We start from the raw sequence: 25,952 nt of genomic DNA, 5'->3' as shown, positions 1-25,952 counted from the left end.
TTAAAATGATGTTTTATCGACTCTGACTGTGTCGGATGTGATCGGTCTCTAATCTGCCCTGATGAAGGATTGGGTTCATGTAGCTCAGGAATGTGGCCCCACGAGAACTCGCATCACCGGAATGTTGTGTTCTGTTCAGTTTGGGATTGGGAGTGTTCAGGCCTGTACTTGGGACATAGTCTGGATGTTGATACCAGGTCTGAATGAGGTCTTAAAGCAATAGCACTCTCTGTACTCGGCAGTGAGCAGCGTGCCGTCGAGTGCTCTTCATTTTCCTATTTTGCCAAAGTCAGCAAACAAGCCTAAGCCTATTTGAGGATTATCATTGCCGTTAATTGGCTCTTGGCTTGATTGTTGATGATGTCATGTCCACGTCCTGTGCAGTAAATGCATTTAAATGTGTGTTTTAATAGTTCAAAGGTCCCATTTTATGTTTTCATCCCAGAGACCCTTAGTCAGCTTCTGTGGAAAGTGTTTATATGTGACATCAGATTAGGTATCGGTAGATTTGTCTCTAGGACACAGGCTGCAGCAGGGCATTGTGGGAATGCTGATCTAGTGGGTTGTGGAGGATTAGGGTCACTAGGACTAAGGAGCTCAGGCTTCCCTTTATTTCATTCCCTCTTGTTCCCATGCTGAAGTTGAGTTTAGAATTGTATCCTCATTGACATTTATGGGCATCAGTTTGTACAACTATACGCCTATACCCGTCTCACTTTGTAAAAATATGTTTCTATATATGGTAATGGTACGATTCAGTGGTCTGGTCCAAGCACATGACGCCTTTTACATAACTGAAGTAGTCACATCTCATGTCGTCCATAACCAGTGAACCGCCACTTTTCTCCCAGAATCACACAGAGACTAAGTCCCGAGGTTAGTTGGTTCAAACTCAGCAGGTCTTGCACCCATCGCCCTCCACTCCGCTCATTGGCTCTGTCATTCCCGCTGCGATAGTGTCCGTGAACAGAGGGCATTATTCATGTCCTCAGAAGGGGGCAAGTCCTAATTTAAATTCCGGTCTTTTCCACTGGAATGAACTGTGGCCGCTGACACCCACTGTATTATCCTGGCCCTGTCACCTTGAAAGACCCATCTACAGAGTGCTCACATTCCTGGGAAGCAGGCAAGACCCATTAGGAAGAAGGGAATAATGATGTATAACAAACGGGGTTGAATGGAGCAGGACAAAAGATTTAGGTGGGAGGCTAAGAGCAGGATTACATTCGTTTTCGCTCTCTTGGTTTGATTTAATGCTGTCCACTACACTGCAGTAACTAAAGGTCTGGACTGTCTGTGGTTGCTGACTACCAGTGTGGGGTGCATGCTAATGACCGAGTGAATGAATCAGTGCCATTCTGATAGCAGAGAGATGAATACAAGGAGCCTCTTTCTAGTTGGATCACTCTCACAGCGGCCTACTGTCTTGGTCTGTCTTCTGTTTCTGAACAACAACTGTACAAAGTGATTTGTCACCGTTATTTACATGTAGCTTATCCCTAAAAGCCACCTTTAATTCGTGCTTACACTGCAACACTGGGCCATTATTTGGTTTCGACAAAAGGCAAGGTAAACGTTTGTTTCACAATTCTAATTTAAAGATAAAGTAGTTCATTTTATTCAACTGAGGACTTGGTCAGTTATGTTGTAATCATGGCAAATAGTTTTTCTCCCGTGCACTTCTATCAAGCGCGAGTGTTGACGATGAATAAAACATTCTCTTCCTGTGGAGAAGCAAGTCCTCAAGAGTGGCTTCACGTGGAGTTCATCTTCGATTTTACAACTTCACGGCCTCAACCGAAAAGACATTTGTGTGCTTGGCCCCACTTTAGGATGCCGTATGCAAAAGAACACTCTTCCACCAAAGCGAGGTAGTTACCATTGGTCTACATTTATTCATCGGTTCATTTTCTACTGCTTTATCCTCCACATGAGGGTTGCAGGTGGCTGGAGCCAATCCTAGCCAGGGGGAACAGTCCCTCCCTGGGCTAACATACAGAGACAAACAACCATTCACTCCCACATTTACACCTATGGCCAATTTAGAATATCCAATTAATCTAATCTGTGTGCTTTTGGACTGTGGGAGGAAGCACAAGTATGCATAACCCATGTGCACACTGTCAGAACATCATACTCCAAATGCTCGACCTTCTACCTTTTTAAGGCAACAATAACCACCGTCCACATTCACTGTGCCCTAATGGTGCTGATACATACTAATGTGAAGGAGACAAATGTGCCAATTCTTCAGCTTTGAGAAGCTGAAACCACCAAATGTTGGATGGTTGTTTTTGTCTCAACACCAAAACTGCTGCCAAAGCACAGTCCCAGTGTTTTCTATTAATGACATTGGTTCCCACACTTCTTTATTAAAAGAGCAGTCACTTACTCTATTTATGGTGTATCTCTGCATTAAAAAGTCACACTATCAATACTACAATCAGTCATGGGAATGCCTTGGTGTCTGTGTTGCATTAAAACAAAATGAAACCCTCTTTCTCAGACTAATCGTCATCAGGATCCGTGCTGTGACCTGTCTGCCTCACCTAGTCAGAGGTGCCATTCTGTTTTGATAGTTGAGTCATCAACTCTGGGCCTTTTGCTTCAGATCCAGTGTTCTCATCATGACAAATACCTTTGTGATGCATTTTATGGAAAACCTAAATTAAAAACACACGCCCTCTCTCTCTCTCTTTCTCTCTTTCTTTTTTACAGGGATTGAGCTGTGCCTGCCAGGATGGCGTTTCTCCATGACCATGGTGGCCAGCTTTGTGGTGTTGGGTGGTCAGCTGCTGATGCCTGGGGTGGCGTATCTCTGCGGCGACTGGCAGGTACTTCAAGCCGTTATCATCTGCCCCCTGTTGCTGATGCTGTCCTACATCTGGTAAGGAGGAAACCCCCCCCCCCCACCGAGTATCTGCTTCACAAAACACTTATGTTGTTCTTCCTCTTCCTCGACAGCTGAAAGACACGGGTCCTTTTGTCAAACGAATCTGTAATGTGTTACCCTATCAAGCATTAATTGTTTGTATAGCTTAAATGTGGCATCGGCCTTAATGAGCCAACGCTGCTGGTGCAGATGTTCATGCTCTGAACAGACATGTGGAGAAAGTCTTGCTTCCAAGGACATTTTTTACAGCAGGGAATTCCCAGCCAAATTAAACAGAACATCTTACTGTGAACCCATTTGCAATGACCTCTACTGTGAGCACTGCATCTTGGACTTGGGCAATAAATACTCTCGTATTCACCTTCATTTGTTCTATAATGATGCTCACAGTAGCAGAAAGTCAGCGGAAACAATAAAAAAAGAAATATATATAGACATAATCACAATGTGTCTCAGACCTTGGCTTCCCTCCAGGGTTTACCTGAGCTACAAACGAGATTTAGAAATGATTAAAGGCACTCAATAGAATTATCTGTATTGGATACACATTGAAGTTAAGTGAATGTTGCTGTTGTGGATGATCTTACATTGATTACGATCAGATAATGGAGCATAGCGAGTAAAATCAGGCACAGGAGTGTGACAAAAACTGGCAGTCATGTGTTCGTTTGTTGATCTCACTCATGAGACACAGCTTTACCCTGCAAATGGTGTGGTTTGTGACACTGATTTCCCTACACTATATAATGGCCCCGTTCAGACCTGGTATCAGCATTCCTCCTCAGTCATCCGGTCGCGTGTGGACAATGCAAAGTCATACTGTTCACACCTGACATTACAATGCGTACTCCAGGATGTGTCTCCTTTTGAAAACATGTGATCACATCTGGCGTTCCCCCACCCTGTGTTCAAACACGGCAAACAAAATGATGCTTTTAACAACTTGTCTGACTGTACAGATTGTGTATATTGTATTGTATTGTTTGTAGAGATGCATATAGAGAGAGAGCTGTACTCACACTGCTTTAACATTAATTAACATTTGAACCATATTCAAAAAGACTTAAGGTGTTGATTCACCGATTTGCATATAGCTTTGTATTACTAGAATAGAGGTAGTAAAAATTGTGCTTCCCAACCTCAGTTTTCCTGAGTCGAGAAATATCTTCATTCTTTTTTTTTTTTTGTTACATGCCCACCAGTGACGCTTGGTCCGAGGCTTGAAACTACTACGCTAATTCAGCACTTTTTAGACCCACTCATAGGGGGACGGGTCCTCATTCCCAGAATGTAAACAGTGTCCACCATCTTTGCTAACAGTTACGCTAACAGGACCAAGTGTCACAAAGAAGAGAATGAAGATATTTCTCAACTGAGGTTGGGGAGCACAATTTTTCAAAAATACTACCCCTATTCTAGTAATAGGCTACAAAGCTCAACGCAAATCGGTGAAGTATTCCTTTAAATTTGTGGTGGTGGCTACAATGCTACAATGCATGATCCCAAATTTGGCCTAAAACACTTAAAACGCTAAAAAAACTTAGTGCTGTCCGCATGTGATGGGATCACTTAGGATGGATTTGGTGATGTATATGAACAAATGAAGACCCTCTAAAGTAAACAATCCCTCGCTGCTCAAATGAACTAGGGAAACTAGGTGGAAGTTACCTGGCTGAAGAAGAGAGTAAAGCAGGATAATGGTTCAATGCATAGACTTTATGCACTTTGTTCTCTATGTTGTGACTAAATGGAGAAATCATCGGACATTTTGTTTTCTTCACTTTAGACAGGTGTCGCGATGCATCGCTATGTGATTGTATAACATGTGATTATGACAGAATCGTTATGTCGTGATATTATTAGTATCGTGGACCCATGTGTTGCATATCGTATCATGAGGTAATCTGTGATTCCCACCCCTAGTTAATACCAGGTATGTAATGGGGTCATTGTTACCATAGACTGAATATAATAGTATATATATAGTCTTTGTTATGTAAGCACAAGACATATGTCTACATGTGTCACTGTCAGTGCCATGTTACCTCTCGTCTGCATTAAATGGAAGCGTGTCGATTTACATTAAGTGAGTCTCCCTCTAATTAATTTTGCTTTCTTGTCTTTTTTCGACAGGATCTTCCCTGAGTCACTGCGTTGGTTGCTGGCCACGCAGCAGTACTGCCGCTCAAAGTGGATCATGGGACACATAGCGACTAAAAACAGGGTGAACGTGGAGCTCGACACAGACAACATCCTCACAGGTAACGCTGCATACATTGATTTGCTGATACACAGACAGTACACGACAGATGTCATGTGGCATATTTTCATATACATATGCTGCTGTCTTGTCTTTTAAGTGCTTTTCTTTTTGCATGTAGAAGTATCCCCCCATCTGCGCTTTCCTAAATAAGCCAGATTGACAAGGTTATATCTATTTCCTGTCTTGTTACCATAGTAACACGCCACCTCAGAGGCAGCAGTGGGTGTTGAGCATTACATTATGACACTCTAGAAGGTCCATTAATTTCATTACAGCCCGGATGGGTGGACATGAGCTGCGTTGATGGTGTACAGACGCCAGATGGACGCAGGTCAGGAACTTTGACCCCTGTTAACTGTTAACTGTCTGTGGTCGTAGGACCTGCCAGAGGCAAAGAGCAAAGAGCAGACATGTGTTTTCTTCAATGTTATAGCAAATATGGGACTGTATGTGACTCAAACAGTGCCGTGTCTTTTTACAGTAAATCTCTTTTGTCAGCTCTGCAATCGCTCACCGACACGGGTGCTGTGTGAGATGAATTTCAGAGAATCTTTGTATGAGATCGATATAGAATATGTGTCTCTGTGTAAACCCTGTGATGAGTAAGCAATTAAGCCAAAAAGTAAACAGTTAATGACCTGAAAGCAAATATTCATGTGGGCTAAGGGTGTGCACCAACACTCTACACACTACACCTGCTTTTTGCCTGCAGAACGTTCCATAGCAAAATGTCATTAGCTTTACTAAGTACGTCTCAAAACCATCAACCTCTGCTTCACGGCAACACAGCGATGATGGAGGATCGCACCTAACAAAACTTTAATAATCGCGCTGATTGCACAGACAGAAATCCTCCTCATCAGACGTCGGAGAAACACTGTGGCAGCGATGTGACAAACGCGCAATGAGCATTGATAATAATTTTGAATGTGCTGCATTTTTCATACACGCCACACAAACTTTTATGGGCCTAATGAATGATCAGTTGAGTGAATTATCTTTATTGCACATTTTTACTGCAGAGCCATTTCTCAGACACATTGCAAACAGGCATAAAAAATCAAGCCATGTTGTCACAGTGAGAACAACGTAAACTGTGCCTCTGCATCACATTTTCAGTTTACTGCTTCACATGTCTCTTTTTTTTTGCCATTGACCAGTTATTTAAACTGATGACACTTTATATATAATTATGGTTTGTATTTTTGCTTATTGCTCATTTTTATTTTGCAATCATACCTTTCGGGTGCAATAGATAAGAATAATGAGAGTACAGATGCTTACGACACTAGATGGTAAGCGAGGATAGTGTAAATGAATATGGTCTAATGATTCTCAACTGCAAAATCCCCCATGAGGAATAGATTTTAATTGGAGATTATATGTAAAACATGTACAACAGTGACCTTTAGCATTTAAAATGTATCTGAATACATAAACTGTATATGTGTATATATATGTGTGTGTGTGTGTGTGTGTGTGTGTATATATATGTATATGTATATATACATACTGTACATCCTCACTGCAGACCCTTGATTTTTTTCCCCCTTATCTCGTCCAGATGTTTTTTAAGGGGGAATGAGGCTAGTATTGTTCGGATTTTCCTATTAGGTGGTTGGCGGTGGTTTGTGCAACACACAGAAACACCAAACCGAAACATAAAGAAGTTTTTACGGCCCGCAAATAACATTCGTTGTTAATATACTGGATGCACTGGTATTTCAGTCAAACAGTCAGTTGAGCAGTTTCCTAAATATCTGATGAATGGTTATTTTATGGCTTATGATACATTTCTAATGTATAGGGAGTCGTCCTTCAACTCAAAGGTTGCAGGTTTGGTTCCCGGCCTGGTCATCAATACTATAAAAACTCTATATAACTACAAACCATTTACCATCTATATCTTAGTAACTTTGACAGACTATGAGAGCTAAAATGCACAAAAAACCTAGTTCTACTTCATAGTAATTCACTACTATGTTTACAATCATACACTAAGGCTCAACAACATTCATGATGGGATAGCAGAGCTTTTTTGTCCAGGGTGTCGCGTCCACATCCACATCCTCAGACTCCTCTACATATAGCTGCTTTATAGCTTCTCCATATCCTTGTTGACATCTCTGTTACCGCACAGCGGAAAATATGTGACTCCTCTAAAATAAAACAGATGAAGATACCGTTAAGTCTCATATACATGGCTTCTCTGTGCCTGACATGTTGGGTGTGCAGTGCAGTGACGGTGCCGAACACTTGCTCTTAGACTAGGCTCACTTTCCACTCGTAACCAATTCAGTTAATGCATGTTAACATTACAGACTAATGTGAAAGTACTCTGTCGCAGAGCCACTCGGTGTGAAACTGACGGCACATTTCAGCACCCAGAGACTGTGCTGGTGCAGCTGTGAGTAAAGTGCATTGCCACAGACGCTAATTTATCCTCTCGCGCTTTTATAGTCGCCGTCTGTCCCCAACCCTTACAGCAGTTTCCCCGTCTATCAAGCGCCAAGCGTTACATTTCAATCAAGGAAATGAATTAATTACAAACTGAACATAATATTTCGGCGATTGAACAGAATCGCAGTCTGTAAGAGTCTTTGGTGCGTGGCGATGTTGCTTGGTGACCTGATGAAGGTGATGGAGGATGAAGAATGATGACTCAGATGAGGCTGGGAAGACTTGGTGCGCGTGACAAGAGAACTAAGGCAGAAAGAGTTTTGTACTAATATTCATGACTTTGCCATCTATGGTGTACAACCAGAAATACTTCCACAGCTTAGTTTTACTTTTTAGCGAGAAGAGAACATGGGTGCAGTCTGAGTTGCGCTCACAGCACCTTCTGCTGGACAACTTGGTAATAAGTTCAAACTCTCTGCTGTTCTTCTAGGCTGTGTATTTTAAACCTAACTGCGTTTTTAAGGTTCAGGTTTGAATAATCACCTGTGACTGTACGACAGAGTTGCACTTGTGTTCATATTAAGGGTCAGTCATTGGTACACCTTCATATAAATACTCAGTAACTACATTTGTACCTTAATTGCACAGAAAAGTGCTGATCCTTACTCGTTTTCTTCACAACATCATTTGTTGCTTTCTGTTCCGTATGCCCGTACTGAATTGGGTAACAGGGCTTTTGTCCATTCTGCACCTTTTGCCTGGAATATGTTGCAGAAAGGGAACTGAGTTCATTTTGTTGAGCACTTGTTGTGGTGCTATTGGTGTAGAAGAGACCAGCCGATGAGCTGGTGACCTCAGCACTGACGCCCCGGGAAGTGAAAGTTAGAAAGTGAGAGTGCACATGCACAGGAGGAGATAAAAGCCGGGAGAATGGTAACGAGTCTGGGAACTGGTCCTCCTCACTGACTGATGCTAAATGTACTTAGCGCTGCTGCTGCTGCTGCTGCTGCTGCTGCAGAGGAGGAGTTGGCGAATGATGACAAGAACTGAGACGTGACAAATGCACGTTTAATAATTGATTAGATCATCTCTGTCATGAGTCGGTCTTACTCAGGGAATCACTGGGAAAGCCTGCGTGATACAGTGGAAGATAACCCCCGAGGCACTGGTGTGAAATGCTGTCACATGACTGAGTCATCTTGGACGCGCAGTGCCACAAAGCAGAGGTGTGTTGCTATGGCAACTCGCAGACTGATACCAAAACACCCAGTGTGGGTGTTGCACACAATATCAGCAGCAGCTCAGGGGGTGGAGCCCTGTCAAGGAACTGTGGCAATTCCTCGGTAAGCCTCGCCGTACAGTACCTGTCTCATCTGGCAGCAGGACAATGATTGTGTGGGAAGAAACATGCTCATTAAAAATGCACGTGGAATTTTCTGTGGTTGCAATACATCAGGGGGCTGCTTTGTCCTATTAAACACAGATTGGTGTTGACAACTGGCAAACAAAGCAACAGACAACAGGATTTCATATGCTGCTGTGTTTGTATAGACTCAGCAGCCACTATTGTAGGGACACAGGACCCAGAGAGCTGCCCCTTGCTGGGTGTTTTCTTCAGACCCTTCTCCCTAGAGATAGTTGTGCTTGGAAATCCCAGTAGATCAGCAGCGAATCACTCAGACGAGCCCATCTGGCACAGACAACCACGCCATATGTTCAGAGTCAATTAAATCACCTTTCTTTCTCGTTCTGCTGCCCAGTTTTAAGCCTCAGCAGCTGTTGAACAGGTGTACCTAATAAAGTGGCCAGACAGATTATGTTCAGAGACCTATTTTCTGAATATTTAAAAAAAATATTTTGTCAATAGTGTATAAATAGTATTCTGACCTAGTGCTTCTTTATTTCAGTGTGGTGTGGTTTTAGAGATTCCCTGACCACACTCTCAGAATAATTTGATAATTTGTTTATTTCCAGAACTGCAGAGAGCTCTTCAAAAGAAACCCAAAAAGACATGCATCGTGAAAATGGTCGGGACTCGAAACCTGTGGAAGAACATCGTTGTGCTCTGCGTTAACTCGTAAGTAGTTAGTTTGGACATTTACGATGTATGACAGAAATGTGGGTAACACTTAGCATCACATTACAGCAACAGTGAGGTCATCGGAGAGTAATATTTTAGTAACACCTAGAGCTGAACCAATTACCAATTCTTTCAGCTTCTTAAATGTGAATTTATTTTGAATTTCTTTGCTCCATATAACAAAGACATCATTAAAGGTGGATCCTTTTGGTTTGTGGACAAAACAAGACTACAAATTGTTACCACACTAACACCACGTTGCTACTGTACTGTATTGTTAAGTGTTATTGAGGCGTGTGTGTGTGTGGGTTTGTGCAGGTGCAGTGTGTGTGTAAGGCGAGGCCGTTTTGTACTATTAACCTGGAGGCACAATAAAGCATTGATCAGTGGCCCTCGATGCTTTTGCCCTTCCACACTTGTGCTCCTCCCTCATTTTCATCTACAGTGGGATACCTCCACCTCCACCTCCCCCTCCTCCTCCTCCTCTTCTTCCTCCTCTTTTTTTCCCCTCTCCATTTGAGACCTCATCTCATCTCTAGCCGGGCAGACCCAGCTTTAGCTCTGCTCCTGTGCTCCGTGTCCCTGACTCCCGAATCAGCATAAATATTACATGAGCTGTGTCCTTATGAAACATTAGGCAGCCGGGAGAAAAGGGTGTGAGTGTTTGCCTGGGTTTTTTTTTTTATTTATTTTTTTATTTTATGAGCCTTTGTGTGTGTGTGTACTTTGGGGTGTATGCTCTGTGTGTCAGTGAGCCAGTGTGTGCATGTGTGTAGGACATAAAAATTGGCTGCTTTTTGAGATGAACATGAGGAGGCTGTGTGTGTGTGTGTGTGTGTGTGTATATATATATATATATATATATATAGATTTTTTTTTTCCCCATCAACATAATAACCCCGTCAACAATAATGTATTTGCCGATACCGATATCATACCGATATTGTCGTGCATCCCTAGTTTGGCCAAGATACATGTTGGTAATGGAGACTGTGTGAAGAGTTTTGAAAAAGTGGCTTCAGCATTGACCGTTGCTAATATCCTGTAATGTAATGTAGCCGCCGTACTCTCTGATGCGTCTTTTGTGTTTCACTCTCACCGCTCTCCCCTCTGCTCTTTAATGCAGGCTAACAGGCTATGGGATTCACCACTGCTTCGCTCGCAGCATGATGGACCCCGAGGCCGAGGAAACCACCATGTTCCACAACTTCTATGCAGACTATTACACCATGGCCGGCATAGCAGTGGCGTCCTGCATGGCTCTGTGTCCGGCCGTGGGCCTGATGGGCCGGCGTGGCGGCCTCCTGATGTTCATGATCATCACTGCCCTGGCATCGCTGCTGCAGCTGGGCCTGCTCAATTGTGAGTGAAGACATTTCAATTCCACTTACATGTGAAATTCAACCCGTTTCTGGTGTAATTTGAGTGTGCAGATAATAATAGATAACGTAATATTGAGAAAGCACTCTCAATATTCAAGAAGCTCTGAAATTCAATTTTAACGGGAGGACATAAAACTCTCCATTTCATCCAGAGTCCTTGGTTGCATTTTAGTGGCAGTTTGACATTTTGGGGAAAAGGCTTGTTTGCCATCTTGCTGAAAGTTATATGAGAAGATCAATACCACTTTCATGTCTGTGTGCTAAATATAAAGCCGAGTGCCAGTAGACATTTTGCGTAGCATAAAGACAAGAAGCAGGGGGAGAAACATCTACCCCGGCAACATGAAACTCTGTGTTTCTACACGACTGTTAGTTTGTGTTTAACATGTGTAAGCACATTTAATTGTGTCATTTTTTTTTGTTTTTTTGTGCAGTGTGCATGTTTTGTTATTGAGTAGTCAAAAAAGAACCGTAATTATTCTGTTAGTCAATGTGTACCAAGAAACACTCCAACAAGTGCATTTTAGTTAGTTACAAATGAGCGAGACTTAATGTTTAACCAGAGTCAACATGTCAAGTTGTTATTGTGTGTTTTGTAACACTGTGTGATGTGTTTTGGGCAACACGTGTGCACGTTTTTGCTCTTTAATATTTGATCATGGATTGAATTCGTTGCCTGAGTACATGTGATTTTGTTGTGTTCTGTTTCTCACTGACAGATTTTGTCTTTTGTTCTCCTCTAGTGCTGGGGAAGTACAGTGGCCACCTGAATATAGGTAGGACCTTCTCTTTATTTCTCTGATGATGTCTGAGCTGGGCAGACAAACCCCCCTTACTCTGCCTTTTGCTATCTGAATCATATTAAACCTTGACTTTCATCACATGACATCGTGACGTTGCACAATCTTTTAGTAAATAGGTGGCGTGCAGATATGCTGCGGTATTTTATTAGGCATATCATTTCAAACCCTGTAGAGAACCATAATGAATATAATGTGACTCACTTTTCAATTATTTATCTTTGTGTCCAGGTCGATGAGCGTCTTTTGTTATAGAGCTGCCTATCTCTGCGTCGACCTTTGCTCACTGCTGTCCTCTGTGTACCAGTACATCTGCACACTAATTCCCCGCTGTAAGAAGCAAGAACTGATCACAGAGCAGTCTCATCTCCCTATGTCAACTTATCTTATTTATATAAAATAAAAAATAAAAAAAACGTGTTGAACCAGGCTCCAGTTCTGAGAAACTCGTAGTGCTGGGATGGGAAACTTCCTGTTTTTTTTGTTGTTTTTTTTTTATTTAGCTTTTAAATCTCCTCAGTGTAATGCAACATAACGTAGATATATTAAAAACATATCAATTATACACTTATTTGCAAGGTCAGATTAATTTTTAAATACTAAAACTGTTGTGTTTCATGCCTGCAAAGATATGCCAAAAGTTAATACTTAATTTAACTAATGTTCATTCATTGCAGATCTCCCTTGTTAAGTTATCTTGAAACAAGAAAAAAAAAATACCTTGAAACAAGTCAAATTATCTTAAGTTTCTTCAACCTTAATTAAATAAGTAAATAAGTCCAAAAAATAGTGTGACTAGATAACTACATTGAATTCAAATCAAATGCACTAGTACAGATTATCATTTTCTGCAGTGTAGAAGCTAGTTTTCTTCATAATTTGTGTTTTCATGTTGTTATTTTAACGTGCACAATGTCAGATTGAAAATTCAAGTGTCACATTTAAGAAAAAAAAACAAAAAAAAAAAAAACTTCCTTTTAACTCGGTTCCAAATGAAAAGTTCAAACTTGCACATCCGGGCTACAAAGGCTGTTCAGTTCAGCCGTTTGAAAATGATCCAACCACTTTTGTATCAGGTTACATCCCCTGTCAGTCACATGATCCCAGATACAAACGTTCTGTTGACAATAGACTTTCTAAATAACACATTTTACAGGTATACATTCAGTGGTATTTGTTTTTATTTGTTTACAATAGTGGGTATGTATGGGATATATGTTTCACTAATAGTTAAATAATAATAGTTTTTGCTAATAATTCCCATAATTTATGGAAGCTATTCTCTTCTCCTCTCCTTGTGTGTTATTGGTTCCATTCTGTATGGTGTTAAATGAAGCATAAAAGCTGAAATATTAGTATGTAATGAAATAAAATATCACAATATTTTACTTTAATAAAATTCCAGCCCTTATTTAAATGTACAGCACTGCTGTCTTTTCTTCACTGACTCTGGATTGCTGTGTGTGTCTGTCCTGCTTTGTCTGCAGATAGCTCGGGTACACTGAATAAGAACTTCTCCATTGCCTTCTCCATCATCGGCATGTTCTCCTCCCATGCAGTCAGCAACCTGAGCATCTTCTTTTGTGCCGAGATCACGCCCACTGTGATCAGGTAAGCTCTCCAAAAAGCCCTGCTACTGTCGAGTGGGGGAAGAGGAAATGTAAACATTTTTGCATGAACGAAACACAGGGTTTTATAATACATGTTTTTAAGGAGATTAGTCCACAATGTGTTCATGTGGCCTCTACCTTTTGAACGATTGTTGACCTGGCTTAAATGAATCAGGTGTTACAGCGGATGGTGCTGCCCCCGGAAACGGTGAGTTGCTGCAAACAACAGACTTGTTATCCACGATTTGTTCAAATTAGCTGTACCTCCCTCCCTCCCTCCCTCCCCCACCCCGGAGAATATATGACACAAAGCTGCATATTCATGATCTCAGGTTATGTAAGTGGTATTGTTCTGGTGACTGCTTGAAGGGCGCCATTCAGTGGTGACTATAGGCAATGGCAAGAAAAGGGATTGAGAGTGGAGGGATGTACTGCAGCACTCTGCTGCTGATGGATAAAAAGGCTGCACTCTCCTTAATTTACAGTATAGCTGTGTAGATTACACTAATCCCCTTGTGTGTGATTAATATGTTAATGAGGACTTTTTTTTTTGTAGATATATCAGGTCTACAGTGACTTAATCCTACAGTGATCACTCTTTCTTCTCCTCACAGGGGTGGTGGCCTGGGCCTGGTCCTGGCCAGCGCTGGGTTTGGCATGCTCACTGCACCCATAATGGAGCTGCACAATCAGAAGGGCTATTTCCTTCACCACATTATATTTGCCTGCTGCACTCTCATCTGCATCATCTGCATTCTTCTGCTGCCAGAGACGCGCTACCAGCCCCTCCCTGAGACCCTGGCTGACGGCGAGTGCTACTCTCGACAACCTCTCCTTCCCCCGAGGAAACCGGGCGAACAGCGCCTCCTGCTGGCTCAGTCCGAGAGCAGCAGGGACTACACGAGGGTGCATGACACACCACTCCACGAGGCAGCAGCCACCGCAGTGTCCACCATGGACTCCACTGCCTCCTCGGCGGTGGATTTGACCGCTCCGTCGGTGGGAGACATGTCCGCCCCCACGTTCATGGAGGTACACGCCGGCAGGCCTGAGCTCAAAGACCCCCACAGCCAGTCAGTGTCGTCTTTATCCCCAATCTCCCTCACAGCAGTGGGTAGAGACAACATCATATGTGCCAGCAAAGAGCACCTGCTGTCTTCCACTCCTCTACACAAAGCGCCGTGCATCACAGACCCGCTCCTCACGGGCGCTGAAGAACCTCCAGCAATAGTCCAGGATCCTCTGGAGCCCGCGAAAGATTCCGCCCTTCTTGAAATCAATGACGCCGGTCACTCTTCTTCAACGGAATCCGTCGCTTCAACTCCTCCTGTCCCCGAAACTGCGCCCACCTCCTTAATGGTCACGCCTATCATCGAGCCGCCACCGAGCTCCACGCTGGAATCCCCGAACCCTGTATTCAGTGACATTGACACCATCTCCATGGAATTTGACCCGACGTTGCCAGAGGACACTCGTGTCACTTTAGCTCCCACTACTACTTCTACTCCCCGCGACTCCCCTACTCCATCTATGCATGACAGCCTGCCTCCATCCCCTGCTCCCTCTCCAGTCCCTGTGACAGACTGCAACATTTCCACTGACCCTCCACCTTCCATTAGCGCACACTCTGACACCCCCGTCCAGTTAAAAATAGGAGATGAATCTCCATCTCCTCCTCCTTCACCTAGAGACTCTCCCACACCCGTTGTTATAGACTCCCAGCCGTCAGAGTTGGAGTCCGCTCCCCCCCCTGTTAATGATATATCTCCTCGTCCTCCTTCTCCCCCTAGCCAAATCACCGTCTCCCCTTCAGCCACTCCGCCGCCACCCCCACCACCACCACCACCCATTGACTCAGACCATTCACCCTCAGAGAACTCTCCCACTCCCCCCCTCATAGATACTGTCAACACCACTGCACTGTCTGCTACCATCCTCCCCATCACAGACATTGTGCATAGCCCCACTCCGGAATCAGCCACGCTGACCGCTACAGACACTGTACCAGGTTCAGCCGCCTCCCTCGTCCTGGACACGGCGCCATCTTCCATCACAGATTCAGCCTCGACAGAAGCGACCCCCTCCTCCCTAATGGACTACACCGTCTCCTCCCCCATAGACTCTGGTGTCCTCCCCATCAGGGACAGTGCCAGCATAGAGAACAGCATTGCCAACAGCGTGGCTTTGTCGTGATGTGGAGCCGCAGCCAGGAGAAGAAGCTTTACGGCAGCCCGCGTTCCAACAAATTGCCAGAGGGAAGGGAGAGGGGGCAAGAACTATCCTGCTCACACTTCAGATATGTAACGAAGACTGTCACCACCTGGAGTTGAGTAAATATGTGTTACTCGATTGTTGTATGTTTCTCAATGACCCCCTCCCCCCCCCCCCCCCCCTTTTTCCTGCATTTAGCTAATAAATGAGCCCACCAAGTGAGAGAGTGCCAGAGGCTGGTTTGTGACAACGTGACAGTATCTTCTGCTCCTGTTTTGAACGTCACTGGAATTCACCAGCCTATAAAACTATTTTGTTGTAACTGAACGTGAGATTTACAGTTTTGCCATTTTAAAAAAAGAGACTCACAACCATACCTACAATCACTGAGATGTGAACAAAAACAAACACATCTAATCACAGGTACTTTTTGCTCACGTATCATGTCTGTCTTAAAGAATAAAATCGCTTTACCTGTGTGGGCTAGAAAACCTGAATGTTCTATAGAGAAGAAAAAAAACAAAAAAACCATCCGAATTGGGAGTGATTTTCTTTTTTTTTTTAAGTTCTAAAGACGATGCCAAAAAACTACTCTGACCAAAATTAAATGTAGACACAGTGCTAAAACATTTGTATTGACACAGTATTTTTGAGGAATACCGTGTAGCGGCCCCCTGCCATTGAATGTATGTGGATTCAAGTGATTTAGACGAGGCTTCTTTCAAAATTTAGAAATACTAATGAAGAATTAAATTCATTCTGACAATTGAGAGATTAATTAATTAATTGTACTAAAACTGCTTTCATAAATGCGTAGTTCACATTTTATGGAAAGTGATATTAGGCGGAGAAAAATTACCCATATTTTGTCGGTATGAAGAAACTTATTTTTCCAGTCGCTTGAGTCGATAAAAAATCTATGGTATGCAAATGCTTTTCTTTTGTAAATGTGATATTGTAAGTAAATGCATAATTAGTTGTTGAGCTTGATTGATCTTTTTTTTTTTTTTTTTCTTCATCTCAAAAGTATTATTTTTGAATCTCCCATCAGCGCGTCCTTATCGTACGAGGCTGTGCTTCAATTCTAACAGTATTTGTGGCATCTTCCATATTTTGCAGTAAGGGGACAAAGCATGACATTTTTTTTGTTGTGAAAAACAAACGAGCAAACCGTAACGAAAAAAAACAAGAGAAAAAAAAAAAAAACAAGACACAAAAGCTATTTTTTTGAAATGAAACCCATGGATGGCAACTGTCACGTCACTAACCTTCAGTGTGTTTTCCAAATCGTGCTCTGGAATCAAAGTACTGTACGTCGGTGTCTTCACGCGCAACCCGAGTTTACCATAAAGAAAATGCAATATTTCATACATTTATCGTCATCACAGGTCAAATCCTTATTTACAGCTAAACTTGTTAGTGATTGTGACGCGGCAGAGTCGTTCTCAAGGAGGCACTTTGGCGACACTGAGGTGCGTGTCGACGTATACTTGACTTAACTGCAGCGTGTGTGTAACTTGACAGCTGTGGTTACGTGCTTCATACAATGCAGGTTGTGAGAAAGATGTGCGATTATGGATAGACTACTGTTTACAACAATCTTCATCATAATAATAATAATAATGATAATAAGTAATAATGCTACTTACACTGTACTGTAAAACATCAGAGCCAACTAAATGATGTCTCATCATTTCAAATGTAATATCTGACAGTATAACATACGTATCATCTTACATTTACTGTATTGATGATCTATTAAAATGTCATTCAGGAGATAAAGACAACATTTAACTGGATTAAACGGGACATTTTCTGTTATTTTCTCCTCCTGGGTTCAATGAAGTACAACTTCACAGGTACTTTTATTCACCAAAATTTGATTTTTATCCAAGTTGGAGATGCACTGACAAAGCTACTTGTCTTTTGGTATATGAATGACTTGACTGACCTGGCTGTGTTTTTCTTTCTTTTTTTCTTTTTTCTTTGTTGTGTTTTTTGTTTTTTTTTACTGAAATTAAGTTTGAATCAAAGTATGACAGCTTGTTTCAGGGTGATCCTTTAATTAATTTATCCTCAAATCAACTAGCTTCCTTTTTAAGTGGATTCATTTAAAGGAATATTTGAATGTCCGATGTATGTATGCTATGCTGCTAAGCCTCAAAGCACAATGCCCTGAAATCATGTGATAACTGGTTTGGTGGCGCTTGACATCTTAACAGTGAAAAAGGGAAATTGGATTGGGATTTTTACTCGTTTAATTACAACTTTTGCAGTAGAGCCATGTGTGATGTACTTTGTGGGGACGGGGAGAGGAGCCTGGATTTTTATTGAGGAATTCTTGGCACCTGCAGTGGAGACTGGGTTGACTTCATTGGTCAGTAGCTTCGCGTTTCCCCCCGACCTCCCGTTGTCTGTGAGTGTCGTTTCTCTCTGTCTCCGAGTGTGCGTATTGCAGATATTGAACTATGTGTGTCCCCGAAACTCCACGCGGCACCAGTGTGAAGACAATGACTCATCAAAACAAAACACAGGCAGAACCGTCGCTTCCATTTTAACAACTCCCATGCGGCTCTTTCACCGTGACCAAAGGAGTTATTTCATGCTCTTCGTAAGCATTTGGTTTCAATTTGGAATGAAATGACAATAAAATTCATTAAAAGCAATGTTAGCATAAGTGATAGAGACAGACACTGAGAGAAAATGGGTTCTATCTTTTGTAAATAGCAAATGTGTGGAAACACCTAGGTTTGATGACTTAAAAGCTCCTAGATGGTAGTTATGGATGGAAAAATATGGTATGGATTTTCAAGTTGACGTGAAGTCCCCAGTGTACACATTTCAGGTTTTGATTCTCTCGACCTTTGCGACTCAGAATCTCCTGACGGGAGATTTGAATGAATGTAAAAAAACCATCGATTGTACCATTTATATCATTTCCAACTGTTTAGTTTCATTGTCATTGTTTTTTTTTTTGTTTTTAACAGACATAATGCACTTGTATATAAGCCATACTAGTTGTTAAAATAAACCACTATTTATTGATCAACGGTGAACCTCCGTGAGTGTTTTCTTCTTTTACAGTACGTTGTTGTGGACTTTATTTAAAAGTGCAGTGTGTAAAAGTGACATCTAATGGTAAGACCAAATACTCCTCCACTCATTCCTCCCTTTCCCAAGCACACCAGGGAACTACGGTGGCCTTTGCATACCAGAATGGATGCTGTCATGTGATGTATCTCTGGCTGAGAGAGACAAGCATGGACAAGTCAAACCAATTCCCTCAATGCTCGTCATTTCATAAGAAAATGTTACTAACCTGGAATATGATTTACAGAATTATCATCTTGCTGTATTGTTTAGTTTATTTTGTCGTGTTGTTGTGAGGTTTAGGCGACAGGAAAAAAAAGGGGAAAAAAAGCTTCTTGTTCTCCTTTATCTTTTTATGGTGGTTGGCAAAACATGTGAAGGGGGGGTGTGTTACTGCCACCCTTATTGCTCTGCCACTGGCACGCTAAGAATTCTGGGATCTGGACGATGAGTGCACACTCGGAGCACGCAGCCTTGACTATTGAGACTGGGTTTTCCGAGCAGCAGTGCAGGAGCCAAATATGTTGAATGTTGGCATGTCACACTTTTGTTAACAGATATTTCACAATAGTATTTAGGCTGCACAATGTGAGTCACACCGGCGGCAGGAGGGCGCACAGTTCTCACCAGACCATAACAAAACCCAAAACCCATATGTTTGTCAAACGATCTACATCGACAAATAACAAGAACTACGATAAAACACACGGGTCTGTGCAAGGGCGTAGGTTTGGTTACAAGACGGGGGGGGGGACACTCACACTCTCCTCTCATAGCATTTGCACACACGTACTGTACATATTGCCCTGTCTCTCATATTGGTATGGACCAATATTGTCCATCGTCCACGCACAAACCTATGGTTCTCCGGTTTCCTTCCACAGACCAAAAATGTGCAATTTGGCAAAGTGACGACTCCAAAAATTGACTGTTGTTGTGATTGTGAGAGTGGATGATTGTTTTATCTCTATGTGGTCATGTGATGGACTGGCGAACCTCATGTGGAGGATAAAGCGGTAGAAGATGGATGATGGATGGAAAACAAATTTAAACTGCCATTGTAAGTAGAATAACCTTCTTAAACTTTTCGTGGGCACTTTGTGTTTTCATCTCACTTTACTAGCACAATGTTGCTATTGCCTCCGTCTGTCTTGAACTCCAACGAATCACCTCCTGTCACTGTGTGCAGCATGTGGATGTTCACAGATGACAGGAGATCATGGGTTAGCGTGGAGCGGATAACCAGCATTGTTTGAAGTCGTTTGACAAAAGGCATCTGTTCATATTCAGAAGTTACATACCATAGCTTTAATCGACACATTACCATAGCACCTTTTTTTTTTCTGATTTCCTGGCAGGAAAATCACTAGACTTGACAGGCAGCCCACATCTCCTCTGCCCGGGACTGAGTGATGTCAGGAGGATGATGCAGCAGGATCCTGTGGTCCACTGCATCAACCCGGAGCGCTCCTATTGGCCGACGCGGATACTGGGATGCTGCGCCGAGGTGTCACGTCATCCGACCAGCAGCACGTTTATGAATATCGCCGGACCAACACCCGCCCTAGAAATGAGGCTGTAGGTGCTTATTTGGGCAAACACGTCGGTAAAAGACTGAAGACGGCACGCCGGTGAAGTCGAGACAAACACGCTCTCTCTATCCGCATCCGCAGCGCACCATGAGGGAAATCGTTCATATCCAGGCTGGGCAGTGTGGCAACCAGATTGGGGCGAAGGTAAAACTATGACTAAATAACTATTAAGAAGAGAATATAATATATCAAGTTGGCATTTTAATGCGCGTTATTGCCCCTGGTCTTATTTCCCACTGATTAATGTTGAATAAAATAACCAGTTTGGCGACCTTTAGGGCTCCGTTTATCGTTAAAAAAAAAAAAGTTGGCGGTAGATTTATGATGTGTTTATGTTGATGTGAACGGTTCAGCTGGGGTGAGCTGCAGAGTCTGCAGCTGCATACGCAGTTACACACATATACACAAACCTGCCGCAATGGCTCCATTACCTTATTTCTAAATGATGCTGATGATCATTCTGTTTGTTACATGCTAAGTTCTGGGAGGTGATAAGTGACGAGCATGGCATCGACCCCACTGGTACTTACCAAGGTGACAGTGAGCTGCAGCTGGAGAGGATAAATGTCTACTACAATGAGGCATCAGGTGACAATCACAATTGTTTAAATGATTTATATTCTTGCATGTAGATGTGTTCTATCTCTCATTATCTTTGCATGACCTTCCACGATAGACCTCATTTGAATGACACAGCAAGAGGAAAGTAGGTCCTACCATGAGACTAGGAGAAATCAGGACAGTGAACCTGCTAAATCAATCTCTCTCTCTCTCTCTGTGTTTTCGCTCTCTCTCTCTGTCTCTCTCTATAGGAAGGACAGGTATCTGCAGTGTGTCACTAGCTGCGCCCAAGCTCACCGCGCCACTGTCTCATCTCAGTGTCTGATTTTATTGGTGTGGCATGTTGAAGGTCATTCCAAAATGCATGTGTCACCGGCTCGCACGGCCGCTATTTCTCAATCATATCAAACGGTGAAGCAACGATGCTCTCAGACGAAGTCAGTGCAGACTGACGATGAGATGTACCCACGGGGTCATACGTCGCGCATCACGTGCTTTGGCTAAATAAAAGGCCTTGCACACAAAGCAAACACAGGCTGCTGACAGCATATTCATGAACTGCAACCCTATCCCATTTCCGAGCAGCAGGCATAATTGATCCTTTGTTTCCATGTTGCATGCTGACATCAGAGTCACCTACTGGGTTACTGGTGCATGCAGCACCCACCCTATCGAATGTTTCTTTAAAGGGAAGAGAAAGAAAGTGTCAGGCTCTTTACATAGGCAGGTAGAGGGAAGCAAGAGGCAGGGGAAGATCACATTTTTGTTTGACTAGAGTCTGCAGAGCTCAGCACTTGGAACCCCCGCCGGCTCAGAGTAGTGCAGCATGCGGAGAGGATGCCACAAGAAACAAGCTATAGCCTGCACTGATGCAGTTCTTAAATATCAGGGTTAAAAACACTAATAACCTTTCTGATCAGTTTACTAAATATGGATTTGTTGAGAGACAGTGGAAGGTTTTTTCCATAGCTCAGTACAAAATGACCTCATCATCACAGAGACTGCTCTTTCTTACTCCACCCTTCTATCCATGACTTCCCTCTGTCTCTCTATTTTCTGCTGCTGTTCATTCAAAAGGCAGCAAGTTTGTCCCAAGGGCCATTCTTGTGGACCTGGAGCCAGGAACCATGGATTCCGTTCGCTCCGGGCCATTTGGACAACTTTTCAGGCCTGACAACTTTGTCTTTGGTGAGTGGACATTAAAACGTCGCCGTGCGCATACGGTTTAATAGATGTGTGTGTGTGTACGTCAGCAGCTGCGGACTGCCATGTCCTATGAAGGTGAGTTTCTCCTCGGAGTACTGCAGAGTACTGTGTGTACTCTGCAGCATCTCTGCGATGCATTGTCCACATGCAGCGGTGTCAGGCTGAGTAAGCTGTAATGGTGACTCAGCGAAAAAAACAACGACAATACTGCAGCAGTGCTGATTACGATGCAGGAGCCAAAAGACTGCACCAATAGATGGCTAGTGATTTCTGCTTACCAAGAAAACACACAAAGAGGAATTGTCTGTCTTTTTTATTACATATAAAAAGTATTTCAAGGTCCAGTGTGCAACATTTAGGGGGTTATAAACTACCAGAAGAAAACAAGAACAACATTCTTCCTGGGATGCAAAGGCCACTGTGGTTCCCTGATGCCCGAGGGAGAGGGAGGGGCAAGGGGACGAGTTTTCCACCAACATGCTGGACCTTAGGGGTCACAGTTCATCATGTTTAGTCCTGAATAATTTGGAAAGTATGTCTTAGCAGAAAGCAGTGCAATAATCTGTCAAATATCATTTGTTGTTAAATTTTCAAAAAATACAGGTCAAAGTGGAGCGGGAAACAACTGGGCCAAAGGTCACTACACTGAGGGAGCTGAGCTGGTCGACTCCGTTCTGGACGTGGTGAGGAAGGAGTCCGAGAACTGCGACTGCCTGCAGGGCTTCCAGCTCACGCACTCTCTGGGTGGAGGCACAGGCTCAGGGATGGGCACGCTGCTCATCAGCAAGATACGCGAGGAGTATCCCGACCGCATCATGAATACCTTCAGCGTCATGCCCTCCCCGAAGGTGTCCGACACTGTGGTGGAGCCGTACAACGCCACTCTTTCTGTCCACCAGCTTGTGGAAAACACAGACGAGACCTTCAGCATCGACAATGAGGCCCTGTACGACATTTGCTTTCGCACCCTGAAGCTGACCACACCCACCTATGGAGACCTCAACCACCTAGTGTCAGCCACCATGAGCGGTGTGACCACCTGTCTCCGCTTCCCCGGCCAGCTAAATGCTGACCTCCGTAAGCTGGCAGTCAACATGGTGCCCTTCCCTCGCTTGCATTTCTTCATGCCAGGCTTTGCCCCTCTCACAAGCCGCGGCAGTCAGCAGTACCGTGCCCTCTCCGTGCCAGAGCTCACACAACAAATGTTTGACGCCAAGAACATGATGGCAGCCTGTGACCCCCGTCACGGACGCTACCTCACCGTGGCGGCCATCTTCCGGGGCCGCATGTCGATGAAGGAGGTGGACGAGCAGATGCTGAGCGTGCAGAACAAGAACAGCAGCTACTTCGTCGAGTGGATCCCGAACAATGTCAAGACCGCCGTTTGCGACATCCCGCCCCGCGGCCTCAAGATGTCGGCCACTTTCATCGGCAACAGCACAGCCATCCAGGAGCTGTTCAGGAGGATCTCGGAGCAGTTCACGGCCATGTTCCGCCGCAAGGCCTTCCTCCACTGGTACACCGGAGAGGGAATGGACGAGATGGAGTTCACAGAGGCAGAGAGCAACATGAACGACCTGGTGTCAGAGTATCAGCAGTACCAGGACGCCACAGCGGACGAGATGGGCGAATATGAAGAGGATGAAATAGAGGATGAGGAAGACGTCCGCCACTGATTCTAATAACACTGATTACAGTGACCTGGCACTTTTGAATGAATTCCCTAAGTCCCTACCAATAGTAATTGTTGCTGGGCAGCGCAGTCAGTTCAACTGCATATTGCATCGTGAGGAACATGATGAAATACAGTATAGCTGTTAAGCAAATCTACAAATACACTGCATATAGATATGGCTTTTAAAGACAAAAAAAAAGCATGACTGGTGTCACAATTAAAACATGTACAACTGTTATATTGTGTGGTTTTCAAAGTCACGTTTTTGCCAGTGTCGAAGAAGTAGTATGGTCTTGTCCTAAATATTTTTGTAACATTCTCTTCAATGTGCACTCACTCCCTCAAGTCTCTAATAAAACCTCCACTCATCTCATTACGGCACAACATGTCTTTATTTGATACACAGGTAAAGGCTAAACTCATCACAATCTGCGGGAGACTCTCAACTTATCTCATGGAAAGACCAAAACAATAATGAAAAACAATAGATCAAGGTGTTTCCTGTGGAGGACAATGGCTTTGTATCCTTCCTCATGTATGGGAAACACACTGTATCGTAGGCACTGTAGTTTATTTTAAATAGCTCTCACAATAAGTGTATTTGAAAAAACATCACTGCAGTACTCTTAAGATTTGAGAAAGTACTTAAGTGAAATCTCTGGGAAAGTCTGTGGGTAAGTAGCAGCAGCAGACAAGTCACACAGTCCTAAAGAAGCGAGCGACTGACTCACGTTTGGTGTCATATGTCATTTCTGAACAAACCTGACTAAATTATGAGTAGCAACCTCTTGAGCAACGAGTGGAGCGACGTGGATTGACGGGTGACCACCTTTTAAGAGGTCATCCGTCAATCCACGTCGCTCCACCTTATGTAAATGTGAATGCAGACAGGGAATGCAGGTTTGTTACACAGATCCACAGACTGACTCACTTCTTATAGAAAATATGCAGAGAAAGTAACAGGAGACTAGTTTGTCAGTGACAGATGACAGGATGAACCCATGATGACAGTTTAGTTGTTGTTCACACCAATAGTGTAGAAACTGTGTTTGAAATATGTTGACATTCTGGCCACACCCATGGCACAGCTGTCTAGGCCCTATCAAATTTCAAGAAAGGTTAACTCTCTCTAACTCTCTTGTCTATGTCTGTAAGGAGGTTCAATTCTTTAATGAAACTCAATCAGCTCTATCTTCTATTGGGAAACATACTGTTAAGATGCTTCTTTTTTTCATCTCAAGGACATCTGTCTTTTGTCCCTATGTCTGAAAAAGACAACTGTCATTATGATACTTATCTTACCTTCATTCAAACAGGAATTCCCCTGAGATAGAGATCTCTTCACGAGGGAGACATGGCCAAGACAGCAAGAGGACAAACTGTTCAAAGAAAGATGTTGTATTTTTCTATTTTCTGAGCTTACACATAGGTTTGTTTGGCCACTACAGGTGCATGCTTAAAAAAACTAAAAAAAACTGCTGAAGTAGCTTCCTTATCTAGTCCTGGATGGATGACCTGTGACTTTCTACTTTTCAGCTCAGACAAAACTGAGGCCATTAGTTTTTTAGGTCATTTTTGACCAGGATCTGCCATTTGACGCACACATAAAACTATGACATACTATTCCAGGGATATTCAACTAAAATTCTATTAGGTCCACTTAGAGAACATTTTCTCAAGCAAAGGACCAGAAGATCATAATGTCTAACTTGCCTTATTATTTAGTAGTGGGATATACTGAAGTAGCCTAGTAGTCTGCATGTAATGAACAACTGACCAAATATAGAAAGAACAATGCAAAAACATAAGGACAATATTTATTGGGTGTTTTTGGACGACATACTATACTATGACTTTTGTGTCACATTTTGGACGACATATTATACTATGACTTTTTTGTCACATTTTGGATGACATACTATACTATGACTTTTTTGAGTAATTTTGGACGACATACTATACTTTGACTTTTTTGTCACATTTTGGACAACATACTATACTATGACTTTTTTGAGTAATTTTGGATGACATACTATACTATGACTTTTTTGGGTGATTCTGGACGACATACTATACTATGACTTTTTTGAGTAATTTTGGACGACATACTATACTATGACTTTTTTGAGTAATTTTGGATGACATACTATACTATGACTTTTTTGTCACATTTTGGACGACATACTATA

The 25,952-nt window shown here is 43.0% G+C and overlaps 2 protein-coding genes across 2 annotated transcripts in view; both read left to right on the top strand.

The window, feature by feature from the left end:
- The window catches only part of LOC131462944 (solute carrier family 22 member 23-like), a 39,305-nt gene extending 20,610 nt beyond the window's left edge, over positions 1-18,695 (top strand). The window contains exons 4-10 of the mRNA XM_058634530.1: positions 2,719-2,887; positions 5,027-5,154; positions 9,531-9,633; positions 10,763-10,998; positions 11,762-11,794; positions 13,306-13,429; positions 14,043-18,695. Of these exons, the coding sequence (XP_058490513.1) occupies positions 2,719-2,887; positions 5,027-5,154; positions 9,531-9,633; positions 10,763-10,998; positions 11,762-11,794; positions 13,306-13,429; positions 14,043-15,621 (2,372 nt within the window). The 3' untranslated portion in view covers positions 15,622-18,695. The remainder of the gene's footprint in view (positions 1-2,718; positions 2,888-5,026; positions 5,155-9,530; positions 9,634-10,762; positions 10,999-11,761; positions 11,795-13,305; positions 13,430-14,042) is intronic.
- A 1,502-nt stretch (positions 18,696-20,197) lies between these two features.
- Positions 20,198-24,136, top strand: LOC131466601 (tubulin beta-2A chain-like). The gene is made up of 4 exons (XM_058639962.1): positions 20,198-20,465; positions 20,801-20,909; positions 21,960-22,070; positions 22,692-24,136. The coding sequence occupies exons 1-4, from the start codon at positions 20,409-20,411 to the stop codon at positions 23,762-23,764; spliced, it is 1,350 nt and encodes a 449-aa protein (XP_058495945.1). The 5' UTR covers positions 20,198-20,408; the 3' UTR covers positions 23,765-24,136.
- The last annotated feature ends 1,816 nt before the right edge of the window (positions 24,137-25,952 follow it).

This window comes from Solea solea, chromosome 1, assembly GCF_958295425.1.
Source record: "Solea solea chromosome 1, fSolSol10.1, whole genome shotgun sequence".
In the NCBI taxonomy this organism is placed as follows: domain Eukaryota; kingdom Metazoa; phylum Chordata; class Actinopteri; order Pleuronectiformes; family Soleidae; genus Solea; species Solea solea.
This window is presented reverse-complemented; position numbering and strand designations above follow the sequence as displayed.